General features: G+C 36.5%; 1 protein-coding gene across 2 annotated transcripts in view; it reads right to left on the bottom strand.

Moving 5' to 3' along the window:
• ANGPT1 (angiopoietin 1) overlaps positions 1–15,003 on the bottom strand; it is a 245,057-nt gene that overhangs the window by 93,519 nt on the left and 136,535 nt on the right. For both annotated transcript variants that reach the window (XM_025994852.2, XM_025994851.2), the window contains exon 2: positions 6,037–6,192. In XM_025994852.2, the coding sequence (XP_025850637.1) occupies positions 6,037–6,192 (156 nt within the window). The remainder of the gene's footprint in view (positions 1–6,036; positions 6,193–15,003) is intronic.

Here is a 15,003-nt window from a genome sequence, read left to right as displayed (position 1 = left end):
GAGAGAATTATTGTTAATCTTAGTTATAATAATGTTCTAGAATTAATACCACATTATTACATGTAGTATTTTATATTTTATTTGTATTATATACAACTATATATTAAATTTGCAACATAATCAAAATCTCATTGAGTTACAGAGTTTAGTAGGGATAACACTTATATTACAGAGCTAATCCACAGAGGAGTTAGATTGGAACCCAGGTAGTTTGTCTCTGGAGTCTGACTTCTTTCCTATTGGCCCATGTAGCTGTACACAAGCAGCTTCTCTCTGGCTAAGAAAGGGACCGCCCCTCAATCAATAACAACTGCTATCAAAATAGTTTCTTTCATATCACCGTGATATTTTCTGCTTGTTGCAGCTAATGGCACCCGACTTCTCTCCCCACTCCAACACCAAACTAACACTACAAAGCAGAAAAGTGGCCAAATTTCTCTTGCTCCTTAGAGTACAGAGAAAATTCTGTCATGTGATGTTCTTAGTCAATCAGAATAACTGCAACAGAGCATTTCTGTTCAAAGTCTAATTCTGACCCATCAGTTATTTATGGGTATATATATAGCAATCAATATACAACCTTTAGGTTATTACCTTTGGTCTTGGGAGCATTGGGTTGAAGTCTACAGAAATTAAGGGACTAATATTAGTTTATATAACCATTTTGACATGCATTTATTAAGAGCCTATGGTGTATCAAGTGCTATTTTAAGTCCTAAGGATAGAGCAGTGAACAAGACAGACAAAATCCTTGCTCTCTTGAAGTTGTACCCTAATACAAGGGTTGGATAGCTTTTTCTATAAAGGGTCAGAGAGTAAATAGATTGGTGGGCCCTATGGTTTCTAGTACTCAACTCTCTGCCTGTTTATTGGGAAAGCAGCAATATACAACATATAAATGAATGAGTGTAGCTGTGTTCAATAAAGATTTTATTTACAAAAAGATTGCAATTCAAATTTGACCTGTTGGTCATAGTTCACTGAGACCTCTTCAAATGGGTCATCAAACGCTTTTTCCAGACCTTGTGAAAAAGTTAATTACCACAGTATTTTCCTTAGATAACCCATTAGTAAATTTATTTTACTGCCATTTTAACTAGGCCAAGGTTAAATATTTATTCAGCTATTCTCTTTTCAAGTTAAAGAGATCTAGTGGCTCAACTTTGAGAGCTGCCCTTTTAAATCTATTTCTGTCTGGAGATTGATGCTCATTGATTAAACTGTTCCTGAACTGGCTTAAATTTGCAAATGTACAATTGAAGTCCAAACAACAGGTGTGATAGTTCGTGACCTCTGATAAGCAGATGATAAAGTGAGATTAGATAAGAAATGCAAGAAATTTGTTAGGGGAAATACCTGTAAGGGAAAATTTGGAAGAAGATGTAGTCATCCAGGAGCACCTTCTGATTAACATGCAGGTCTAATCACAGTAAAGAAGAAAGGGAAGGAGAAGAGACTGAGTGAAAGCCATAGCCTCCAGGGCAGTTGTGAGAAAGTTCAGCAAGGCTAAAGGAAGGCCTTAGCCAAAGCCATGTGTCAAGGGAGTCCAAGAGTTCCCAGGAGCAGGCTAAGTATCAACTACCACAATGTGTCACTGGGTAGTGGTGGCCACTGGGAATTGTACCTTCTGTACCAGCACAGAGATGGATTTCAGAACACAGCAGCTGGGGCCTCTGGTCAATGAAACCCCCACAGTAGGAGATGGGAAAGGTGCATTTTTATGGCTATACAAACAGGCTCCACAGCTAATTTTCTTTGATGAAAAATTGAGAAAGAAATGGGTTAGACAAGTTTTGCTACATTAATTCAAGTAAGCTCACTAAGGATAAGGACTGTTTTACTTGTTATTGTATTCGGTACCATATCTATTAAAATCTCTTTCTTTCATCAAGGAGATACCCAAAATATACCTTTTAAAATTTGGTTAACTTCCATTCCTAAACCTATGGTTCCTATATAAATAAATATAAATTAGAGGAAACTTAGCCTAAATGTCTAAGGAACTGCCCCATAGTTATACCACCAGCAAGTGGCAAGGACAACATCAGATTCCAGAATCACATGACATGATTTGTAGGCACATGGTAAAATGGCAATAGTTGGTGGCATCAGCGCAACAGTAACAACAGCAATGTCTTTATCACTTACAGAAAACATCCAGTTGCTGCTACTAGGTTCACTTTACTTTGGTTTTATCTGATTCCCATCTTACCCTCTTCTTGGACCCATTTAGTGTCTATAAGAGAGAAGTGAATCCTTCTCAGGATAGAATAGAGAGAGAGCCAATAAAGAAAACATGTAGACTCTGATGTCAGACTTCCTGTGGTCAAATCTTTGCTCTAACATTTACTACTAGCTGTTTCACCCAGGATAAATTGCTTCTCCTCTCTAGATTTCAGTTTTCACACCTTTAAATGAGGGATGGTGTTAGTACCTACCCCATACAATTTTTATTAAATTACTAAATAGCTAATATATATGAAATTGCTTAGAACAAAGCTGAACACCAATTATTAGAGGTGAATCTTAATGGAGCTTGTCTATTAGGACATCTCTAATCAAAATTGGCCTGAGGTAGAAGCCAGAAATGGACTTAGGTGACAAGAAGTGACATAATGATGTCTGAAACTAACTCCCTCATAGGGCATATTCAGAAAGAATACCTGGAAGTAAAGGAGATGTTGGCACTAACTGATAACAGAGTGAGAAAAACCCTGCAAGCGAGACTAAGGAGGAAGGTACAGGTATCAGGTGCTGACACCTGATTCTCACCGCAGTGGCTGGCAGGGTTATTTAGATGTGCTCATTATCTGTTTCTTATCTGATTATGATGCTTACTGAACACACAAGTATTTTTAAATGCATTACAGTAAAACCATGTTTTGGCTACCTTTTGTTACATTCAAGTCTAGAAGGTCTAGAGAGAGGACCAGAAAGCACTAAGCTACTTATCTTTATAACACCAATCATCATGTAAAAGTTAGAACACAAAAATATATCACAAAACCATTGTTATAAGTTCCCAAACTGGGAACCCTGGGTGGTGCAGCGGTTTGGCGCCTGCCTTTGGCCCAGGGCGCAATCCTGAAGACCCGGAATCGAATCCCATGTCGGGCTCCCGGTGCATGGAGCCTGCTTCTCCCTCTGCCTATGTCTCTGCCTCTCTCTCTCTCTGTGACTATCATAAAAATTAAAAAAAAAAAAAAAATTTTAAGTTCCCAAACTAACTGAGAACTGGAAATCAGTTTATAAAAAGCAACACATACCTATGTGAAACAAAATAGGATTAATATGGGAGCAAAAACCTAGAAGCATACCTGCATAGCACAAAAGGATCTACTGGTCCTTCTTTATAAAAAATATGTAATATAAAAGAATAGAGTGCATTTAGATTAAGGAATAATTTAGGATTCCTTTTGTAAATTTGCCCCTGAATCCGTACTTGAGTGCCCCTAAATGGTCATGTCTAAGTAGTACATGTTCTGTTGCAAAGGGTCAACTAAATAACACATGTATATACATTTACATGAAAATGTTTTGGAGCATGACAGCTCTACAGATAGCACAGACAATTGGAAGACATTAAAATGAAGATGAACACTCAGGATTTACTTCTTTTTTTTTTTTTTTTTAAAGAAAAAGGCTGTATTTATTTATTCATAGAGGTGCAGAGAGAGAGAGAGAGGCAGAGACACAGGCAGAGGGAGAAGCAGGCCCCACGCAGAGAGCCCGACGCGGGACTCAATCCAGGGTCTCCCGATCACGCCCTTGGCTGCAGGCGGCGCTAAACCGCTGCGCCACCGTGACTGCCCAGGATTTACTTCTTAATGTAGGAAGTAGTTGGTCTGAGCCATTGTCTTCCTTCTCTACCTCCCCCTCATGGCAAGTTCTGACAGATCTGTGATTTTTAAGATATTTTCCAGGTTTTAGCTGTCTTAAAATTTTTCTTGGTGCATCTAATAAATTTTTATTGGCCTCTAATGACTATTTAGTTTTAGCTGTTCCTCACAGAGAGGTTTTTTTTTTTTTTTTCCTATGAATTTTCTGTACTCTTTTCCATAAGTACCTATCTCTTAGCCTTAAGGGTCCAGAACAAGTTGTTATCTCTTAAAATCTTACATAGCATGCATCTTAACAGTTTGTGGAGATTAATATGCTGATGGTGGGATTCCCCCCATTCCAACATACACAACTCCAATTCCTAGGTGGAAAGAGAACAAAAACAACTCAAAACGATTTGGGGGATAGAAAAAATAAACCCCTGTCATGTAGGTCATTCAATCTTATAACATAAATGAATAAAAATTTCAAATGTTCACTCAAGTATGGTAGTACTAACTGTGTTGCTCCAGTTTTTGAATATGTAGAATGCTTTGTAGAAGATGGTGAGAGATTCTGTTCTTATAAAAATAAGAGAAAATAAACTCCTATCATTTATACTACCAGAAGTCCATGTTTGCAGATCACCAAGCTTGCTTCGTATGATGATAAATGATTAAATAAAGTCTCAGACTTTTTAGTTATAATATGTAGTCTTCCCTTTCTCATTGCCTATGGTTATCTGATAATAGGGTGCAGTGAAAAATATTTTCCAAAGTCCATGTGATCCACTTCTCCAGTATAATCCACATTTAAATTATTATTTAATTAGTCTAATTATTAGCATTACTAATCAAAAGGGATAGAAAAGTAAAAAATTGAGAATGCCCCCACCTGAGTGCCAGATTCAGTTCACTAGCTATACCAATATAAGAAAACTGTTCAAACTTTTCTGACCTCTGTCAGCTTTAAATGGTTTTCATAAAAATCATTTGTACCTGGGAAAGTTGCTTGTATAATATATAATTCTGTATCCATATAAACTGTCATTGTTATTTATATTTAAATATCATTATATGATCTATGACACCATTAACAGAAATGAAATAAAATAGAAATAGGGTTGCATCTTGTTTTTGAATTATATTATTAAAATTAATTTAAATAAGGAGGCCATTAGACTGAGGTGGCTCTAATGCCTTGGTAACCTACATAAGTAAACCGAAGCCTAAAGCAAAGTCAGTACATTTAAATCCAAGCAAATAAAAGTTAAAAACAATCAATTACAGCCAACCAGGATCCCTCAAATAAGGCAACTGGCTACAGTCAGTCAAATGATTGCTTTGCTTTGCTTCTGTATCTTCTCTATTCAAGCCTTTCCCTTAGCTCCCACAGTAGAGTTCTCCTAACCACTTTGAGCTAAGTGCTACTCATTATGAGTTGATGGATGCCCAAATAAATTCTTGAAAATTCTGATGTGCTTCAGTTTGTCTTTTAACAATATATTTCAGCTTTGCTTCCAGAAATCAATTACACTGAGATACACTTATCCTCTGGGTTTCAGAATGGTAAATTAAATAACCATTTCCATAGTGAAAAGGGGACCGAGAGATCATCTTCATATCATCAAAAATATTTCCACTAAACTGTAACGTTAGGTTTGTGACTGATGATTAAAGGGCATTTTACTAATATGTACTGAAATAAGTATGACTGTAAAATGAGTTTTAATTGACTTCTCATAAAATCATGAATAAAAGAATCTACACATTGCTGATCAGTTCATTTGGATTTCCCTGCTTGTCGCCTGAATGCACCAAACCTCTGCAGGTGCCGTTGTGGCTAGTGTCTTACTAGAGATGAAACAGGACAGGTCAAAAATGTACATCAAAGGCACCAATTTGACCCAAATGGCTATTCTGTTTGACACATATCATATCACAGTTGGTAGCTGCGGTGTTTGTTTGAATTTCAATGCTGATTAAGCCCTTTGCCAGTCCTGTTTTTGCAAACATGCAAAGCTAAATATACCAATCCTCGTTAAATAAAAGAAACATGCATAGCACGTCAAGCAGTCATTGTTGTTATTACCAATAAACAAAAATGTATATGTTTCCCCAATCTCAGTGATGAAATGTGCTCTGTGTTTATGGAGAAAGTTAAAGGGGAAAAAATCTTCTCAGTTAAGAGTTTGTCGACTCTGGCCCAGGGGTGTACCTGGGTCTCAACATCTGTCAGCTTTCTGGTCTGCTCTGCAGTCTGAGAGAGGAGGCTGGTTCCTATCTCGAGCATGGTGGCCGTGTGGTTCTGAACTGCATTCTGCTGTATCTGGGCCATCTCCGACTTCATATTTTCCACAATGTAATTCTCAATCTGCAGGAGATAAAGGACAAAACATACTACATTATAAGCAAAGTCTCTCAGTTGGAGCATGTAATATTTACAATGACAAAACAAGACACAGCTGGCAAATTAGCCATCTGGCAGGGATCCTCTGCATTTCTGGGAGTTGGGAAAATGGGAGCAGAGCACACAGGAACCTAGTGGCTAACAAACTCCTAATATACTGATACATAGATATAATCATGACAATGATAATGAAAATTTGTACGTGGATAGTGCTTTCATGTTTTCTACAACTCCTTCAACCCTCACAGCAAAGATGTGAGTGAGGCACAGATGGCCTCATTGTTTTTTATGGAGTTTTTTGTTGTTTGTTTTATTTGTAGCTGAGGAAACAGAATTAGACAAAGGTCAATTGATGAGCCCAAGGTCACCCAGCAAGAATGCAGCAGTGTTTGCACGATATTTAAATCAGTCTTGGTTCTCTGGTCTTTTCCTTATACCATACTGACCAGTCATCTTTGAGAGAAATTCGGCCTCCTGCTTTCATTTCTGTAATGAAAAGTAAAAGACCATGCTAGGTTAGGGGAATTACACAAGCAGTGGGAGGAGGGCAGATGCCCAAAACACAGCTTTTAAGGGAATGGTAAAGTGTAGGCAACAATATACTAAATGGGCTGCAGAGCCACAGAGCCAGCTAAAACCATTCTCTGTGCTCCTTGGAAAGCTAAAAAAAAAAAAAAAAAGGCACTGTGAAAGTATAACCCATAATGCAGCATTTACCCTCCTCACCTTGGGTAACATTTAGTCCTCTATGGTGCCATCTTAGAGAATACTATGGTTGTAAAATAAATTGTTCCATGGGGGCCTGGAAGAATTATTAAGTGACTTACTGGGAGGGAGGCTGCTAGACACCAGAGAGAATAAAGTTGAGCATAAGCACTGTTAGAAAAATATAGAAGAAGCCTACACCTTCCTGTCAGTGCACTCAATCCACCATCCTCCCTGCCCCCACATACACACACACTGTGTGGTGACTACATTTTATTACCCAATTACACATATATGGGGAAATTGCATCCCAGAGAAGTCAGGTCCAAGGCCACACACCACAAAAACAGCCAGACTTGGATTTCAATACTGAAGTCCTTAACTTTCATACCAACACTCTTAACCACTTGATAGCTCTGCCAAGTTGTGCTTCACAAACCGGGTTCCAAATCATTAACAGCTACGTGATTTTTACTGATTTAGTGAACCATAATAGATCCACTATTTTATAATCCATAGAAACATTATTGTCATGTAATAAATATAATCTAAAACTGAATTCCCCTTTGTGAAAGTTTGGCAACTCACTTTCTAACACCATCTTTTGCTTATTTCTATTTATCAAACATAAATCTGCCCCAAGTGAAAGAAAACGAAAGGTCAGAATCAAACTCATATTGTTATAAATAAATTCTGACTATGTTCTTGGTCAATATAAAGTAACTCTCCTTCATTCTTTATGTTTAGATTAGAAGTAGAGGGGGGGAAATCAACCTACATTTATTAGAAAACAAATACAACATAGGTTAGAATAAATATCTATAAATTATCTTGACAAAATGTAAGATCTCTAACTTGGGTTTATTCCAATTGCGCTAGAATATTCAAACAATGATGGAAAGGTAGTGGAAACAAGGATAGGTCAAAGCATCAGATATCTGTTGTTTTGGATTCTGTATCACGTTTCCTTTCTCCTCATAACATCTTTTAACTTTTTTGGGGGGAAATTGTGAAAGGGTATATTATCAAAAATGACAGGTAAATCTCCATCATGGTGTTAATACCCACCATATATAGCTGGCATTTATCAATTGTCTATGTGGTAGGCTCTGAACTAAGAGCTTTCTCTTTATAACAGCACTTAAACCTTACAACAAGTTTACATGGTAGGTATTGTTACAGCTGCTTTATAAATGAGACTACTGAGGCCTAGAAAATCCACAGCAATGTACCCAAAAGAAACAATAACTCAACTCCCAATGCCAAAATCCATGTTCTCAATCTCTAACCTATTCAGCTTAGCACGATTTAACTACTCTGTGCATTTTATTGTGTAGCTCCTCAACCTTGTATATTTATCAAAATTACATGAGAAGCATTTTTAAAATGCAGATGAATGTATGACATACCAGAGCTTTGAATCAGAATTTTCAAGGGTATATACTAAACAACTATATATCTTAAAATCTTCCCAATGTAATTCTGACTTAGGCAAAGACCAGTGCTTCTCAAAGTGTGGTCCACAGAATAACTGTGTATATGAGACCTGTTTGTGAACAGTCTGTCATGAAATGAAGAAACTGTGCCAGACTTCAAATTATCTATGTCGCAAAGCACACTGTTTCTACAAATATAGTATGTACGTGTGTGTGCTTGTATCTGTGTATAGGAGTAAGACATTCTCAATGAAGAAAATGATGCTCTAAAGCTTTTGCTCACATTCTGAAGTTTCTTACCTTGTTTGCAAAATGAAAACAATTTCCTTGAATAGCAGTGATTTAGATCACCAAACTTATTCAGTGTCACACACCGTGCTTATCAAGAAAGTTCAAATAACAACTTGGTTTCCTACGTAGATTTCTCTACTGAGAGACAATTCACTGATCAGTGAGCTCCAATAAAGATCTGCCTGATAATTATACATCAATTTCTTTCTTTCTCCCCGCCCCCTTAGGTAGGCTCTATGCCCAATGTGGGCTTGAACTCATAATCCTGAAATCAAGAGTTGCATGTTCTACCAACTGAGCTAGCTAGGCATCCCTATATACCAATTTCTTATGCAGTTGGTTAGTGGGAGTTATTTCCCAGAGCTTAACTTGCTCTGGGTGTAATATAATCATGTGTTTCATTCTCCATAAAGGAGGACACCATCTGGGACAGGGTTAGTACATCAAGGTTCAGCTACTTCTTTGTGATCCTATCTTTGTTAGCTTCTATCTATTCTGTATTAATGCTTTTTTTTTTTTTTTCTGTGAAGTTAACACCAGCAAAGTAAAAGAGCTGCTTTATGTAGGCATTCATCCCAATTCTGCTGACCTGTTGTAGCAATATAGTAGGTCTCTTACCTATACTAAAATTCTTATTTGGGCTGCCGTGATTAGTAACATGTCTATAACTCTAGTTAATTATTTTTTAATCAAGTGGGGCTGCTCTCTCTTGGAGTAACTCCCTTTTAATGCAAAAGATAATGGCACATTTAAGAACCAAAAACCAGATGTAGTTGATTTAAAAGGCTGACAAGGGAGGCACGAGGCAATACACAATGTGTGATTAATAAGGATGGCTACTTTGATCTTATCTCTAAACATTCCTCTGTAGATGTATAACTGTGAAATACATATTGATATGTGTCATATCAGCCAGGTTCAGAAGAAATTTGTAACAAATTCAATTGTCTTCATATATTCCCTACCGGTTTTAAAAATATGTACACAGAATATGATGGCTACTCCAAGTTTTAATATTTTAGAAACATCTAAGATTTCAATTTGAAGCTTAGAAGTTGCTGACCACAGACCTAATAAATTATAAAGTAGGGGTCTCCCAATTTGAATCATAAAATTATTTGACTCTATTGCCATTCTCAGTGTTTGACTCTAGATAAAAGTACTGGTCAAAAGATCAGCAAGATATGACATTTGAAATGAGATAATGAACAATGAATGATGTTTAAGCACAGAAATCATGTTAAATTTGTAAAGTGATTTAGTGTTTACAAAAAGCTGTCATACACATTGACTTGATTCTTACACCAAACATACATGGGGAATATGGACTCTACCTTATGGTTTAAGAAATGGAGCTCAGAAACTTGGCAGAGATGAAAGCAAGGACTCAATTCTACCTTCTGATGTTCCACTAGCCTCAGAATTGGGAGAACTGCTTTGTTATTGGTTGGTTGATTGATTAAAGAATGACTGATTTCCGTTTTAGTCAGTTCACTGAGAATTAATTTACTCATTCCTTTGAGAAAAACATGCATCATTACAGGGTGATGACCTCATTCTGCTTTACCATATTGGAGGCCAAGTCAATTTGAAGGGACTAGAGGCTCTAGGGCCAATGATGCGGAAAGTTTACTTTGCTAGCATGTTTAATACAATGAGTCATTAAAAATTCTTTCATCAGTTCCTACCTTTTTTTCCTAGTATTTGTTTTCTTCTACTCACTCTATTTCTTGCAAGCTATTCTAAAATATAACAAAGGGAAAAACAACAACAGCAACATGCTAAGCCTCTACTAAGGTTAGGTATGTACCCGACCGATTCTTTGTTAACAGTCTAGGCACTATATTATTTCCTCATTTCACTGATAAGGAAATAGAATCAGGGAAGTTAAAATAAATTGTCTATGATCACACAATGAGTGGGTGAAAAAGTTGGTAGATTGCTTTGAAAGAGGCTAAATGGCCCTGCAGGTTGTGCTCCATTCTAAAGGACAGTCACTCATCAAGCACAAGCACAGTACCACTAATGTCATAGACAAATTCCAGTAACACATAATACTTATGCAGGAAATACATAAAATGAAGGCTACTGAACAGATGAGGAGAAACTTGTTCAAAGATAGGTGATTTTTCTTTTTTTTTTTAATTTAATCATTTCTATACAGATTGATGGTTATTCTATTCTGGGAAATGTTATAGGTGGTAAGAAAGCAAACATACAGCCAACTGTGTGACAAGTTGCATTTTTAAATAAATAAAGAAAAATATTTTTAAGAAGTCAAGATTATCAGTCATTTGTACTTCACTCATAAATCACTTGCCCATGTCTTTTGCCCAATGACTACTAGAGAATTCATGTTATCATTTTCCATACTGAGAAAGAGTTTCTGAAAGTCTTCTTACTGGGTCTTCAAAATTCTTGCTGCTTCATGTTCCTGAGAAAACCAAAATCTGTGTGATATTATGACATGTCTTGCATATGAAATGCATTCTCTATCATTTCACTTCAAGGGCTCTCAAACAACAGCATATCTTAATGCACAAAAAATAGAATTTCTCCGTGTAATTCCTAAGGAAAAAAAAAAACATTTTAAGCCCTATAAAAATTGACAAAGGCATTGTTCACTTAAAATATGTTGTAGATTAAGTGGACTCTCATTGAATGCTGGTACATATGGTATCACTCAGTTATGGCAAAGCAACCATGAAATAAAGTGAAAGGGTAAATATGGGAAAGCAATAAAAAGGTAAAACAATGCAAAAAATGTCTTAAACATTGATAGTTTTATCTAATATCATTGTTTCATAAATCAGTGGCAATATTGAAAATATAACTACATCTAGGTTTATGGTTTTATAAAAAAGATGGCTTAAGCCAAATACACTGTTTGCAAGAATTTCTATTATTAGATCTCCCAGTATACTGCTTCTTTTACCAAATGGTAAAGTACAATTGTCTCTTTAGACAACAGATCTATTTAGCTGACATTTGAAATAGTTTCTGTACTGATATGCATGACATGAATCCCATTTCTTATTTTGGTGTCTGAAGGAGCATTTACTATTTATGGCAGAAAGAAAACATTAGAAGAATAAACAAGCTAGAAGAGACATTAAATATTATAAGCTCCCCAAATCTCATCTTATAGATAGGGTTAACAGAGATTCAGAGAGGTTACAGAAAGCAAGGTGAAACAATTAATTAATGTCAGATGTCAGGCTGTGTCCCTTCAGTGTGTGGGAAACTCAGACTTACATCATCAAGCTGAGCCAACAATAATGGCTGCCAGTATTATTGGCCACCCTTTTTTCCCAATTCCTTGCTTCCTGCTACTTGCTTCACTTCTGTAGGCTCCTGATTTAAGGCCCCCCTTATATAATACCAATTCATCCTCCATTAGTTTTTAGGGTATTGACTTTGTTTTCTGGACTCCACACTTACCCCCCAGCATGGATATCCACCAGCTGGCTGCTCGTCAGTCACCATGCCTCAGCATCCTCCTGATTTTATTCTTTCTATGCATCTCCCAAGTGGCAAAAACTAGGGCCAGAGTCTAAAATTGGTTCAGGATTATTAACTCTGCATCATGTCAGTTTAGTTCTAGCAAATGTGTGATAAATGCATCCTATGTACTAAGCCTGGTACCAGATATTATGCGTACAAAGAGTTGAGTCTTGCAGGAAATAGAGATGTATAGATGAGTCATTTCAATAGAGTTGGTAAATTCTCTGATGGACTTTACCTTTGACTGTATTTCTTCCTATAAATATTATTATTTCTGTTTGACAGGGAGAAGCTCTCAGCTATTGACAATAATGTGAGGGGACAATTTGTTATATCACTTCCAACAGAATAGTAGCAACACCGTCTCTGAGGCACAGGGAGAAGTTAAGCTATCGAGAGCAAGCCAGAATATATCATATGAACAAATTCTCCTGCAATAATTTTTCTTGGTTACAACTCTTTTAAGACCACACTTTTGTGGTCTACCAAAAAGTGGTCCATCACATATACAACCCAAAGTTGGGTCAAGACCCAAGAAAGTCATTCTCTCTTTATATAAATGAATGAGATGTTTCCTATGCCAAAACACACTTTACTAACCTGGAACCCCTCTTTTATACTTACCTTCACTTACATTCTCCTTACATCCAAAAAAAATTCTGAGTCATGATATTTGAAAAATGAGTGTCTGCTTAACTTTTCCCTTTATATGTCCTTAAAGGCAGATGGTATATAAAAAGCACACTCAGTCAGGAGTCAGGTTATCTGGATTTTAATCCAGGTACTATTGTTGATTTACTCCATAAACTTGGGCAAGTTACTTAAACAATTTGGGTTTCAGATCTGCATCTATGAAATGAAGGTCTGGATTAGATTATTTCTAATGTTTGAAGCTCTCAAATTCCTTGATTTAAAATTTCCCTTTTAAAGTATTAGAGTATGAAAGATTTTAATTATAGAAAACTGAAATATGGATGTATATATCTACATCTGTAGCATGTATAATACATATCTTTAATGGCAATTAGGAAACTGTGGTATAGGAACACTATACAAAAGCCTTGGATCAAGTTTCCATAGCAAGCACATCTGTTTTAATATAAAAAGCTAGAATTTCAGATTTCCTTAATCTCCAGGCACCATTCTGTCCAAAATATACTCTTTGTCTTTCACCAACACAACCTGGCTTTCTTCCTATGTTGCTTATTTTAACGAAGGGCACCACAAGCACCTGCCCATTCATCCAAGCCACAGGGAGTCATCTTTTCTATTCTTTGCCTTCATTTTCACCATCCAATTAGCACCAGACTGTGTTGGTTCTATCTCTTGAAGAGTGCCTGGGTCTATCCCTCTTCCCACTTCTCTTTCACCCTACCACATCTCTTTATTCTCATGGGCACTGACTTAGGTCAGACTCCTGTCATTTTTCTTGTGAAATTTTTTTGGCCTTATAACAGCTCTCCTGACTCCAGGTATCCTTCAGGCCATTACCCATGGCATAACAAGAGGGATCTATCTAAAGTATAAATTTGTCTTCATCACACCACTGCTTAAATTTGACTTCCAGTGATTTCCACTACCTGCAGACAAAGTCACAACTCCTTAATCAGCATAGAAGAATCCTTATGATCTGTATTTAGCTTCCTTCTCCCTACTTGTACTCTATGCTCCAGGCACATCAAATTATTTTTCTAAGCACACATTATTTTCTTTTGTTTCCATGCCTTTGCACATGGCTTTATTCTAACTGGAATGTTCCTTTTCTATCTCATCTTCCCTTTAAATGGGCTAGGTCCTGTTTTTCAAAACTAAATTCAAATTGTTCCTCCTCAAGGAAACTTTTCATGACTCTCCTCTCTGTAACATCCTTCCTTTGTACTTTTTTATATTTATTTATTTATTTATCTATCTATTTATTTATTTATTTATTTATGAGAGAGAGGTGTAGAAGGGCAGTGGGAAAGGGAACAGGAGAGAGAGAATCCCAAGCAGACTCCCTACTGAGCTTGGCGTCTATCGTGGGGCTCCATTTTATAACCCTAAGATTACAACCTGAGCCAAAATCAAGTCAGATGCTTAACCAATTAAGCCACCTTGGCACCCTTTTCCCTTACTTCTAGAGCATCCTGTGCCTCTTTTTCTTCATAATAGCATTGTCTTTAGTACACCTTAAGCTCCTTAAGGGCAAACAACTGTTCATCTTGGTATCACTTAATGCCTGGCACTAAGTAAATAAATAAATTAGAATAAAATTTAAAAATAAAATTTTTAGGTAAATTCTATACCCAATATGGGGCTTGAACTCACCACCCTGAAATCAAGAGTTGCATATTCTACTGACTGAGCCAGCCAGGTGCCCCTCAAGTAAATTTAAATAAATTAAAATAATACACGAATCGATGAACTGGTATATTAAAATACTCAGCCTCCAGTTGTGAGCTTAGCCTAATTACATTTGTTTCTGAAAGTACAAAATATCACAGCATCAATTATTCATGATGCCTTTCTTAATGTCAATGGGACCAATGTAAAGATATAAAAGTAGATCCATCTGAAGACACATATCCTCACTTACTGGACCACATAACCCCATCTTGTCTAACTGTACCTTCCCTACTTTTCTCAATCATCTTGTTATAGGTAATTATTTATTTTTTTGTAATTATTTAAATTAAGCAAAATTAGCAAACACAATGAAAACTAACCATGTTTTAATCACTGAGCTACACAATGGAAGAAAAAGAATGAATAAAACTTGGTTCTATTGCTTAAGACTACCTGTAATACAAATATGTTAAAAGTGCCAGAATAAGGGTACAAATGTCTGCCAACTTGCCTG

The sequence above is a fragment of the Vulpes vulpes genome, chromosome 13, assembly GCF_048418805.1.
Source record: "Vulpes vulpes isolate BD-2025 chromosome 13, VulVul3, whole genome shotgun sequence".
Lineage (NCBI taxonomy): Eukaryota > Metazoa > Chordata > Mammalia > Carnivora > Canidae > Vulpes > Vulpes vulpes.
This window is presented reverse-complemented; position numbering and strand designations above follow the sequence as displayed.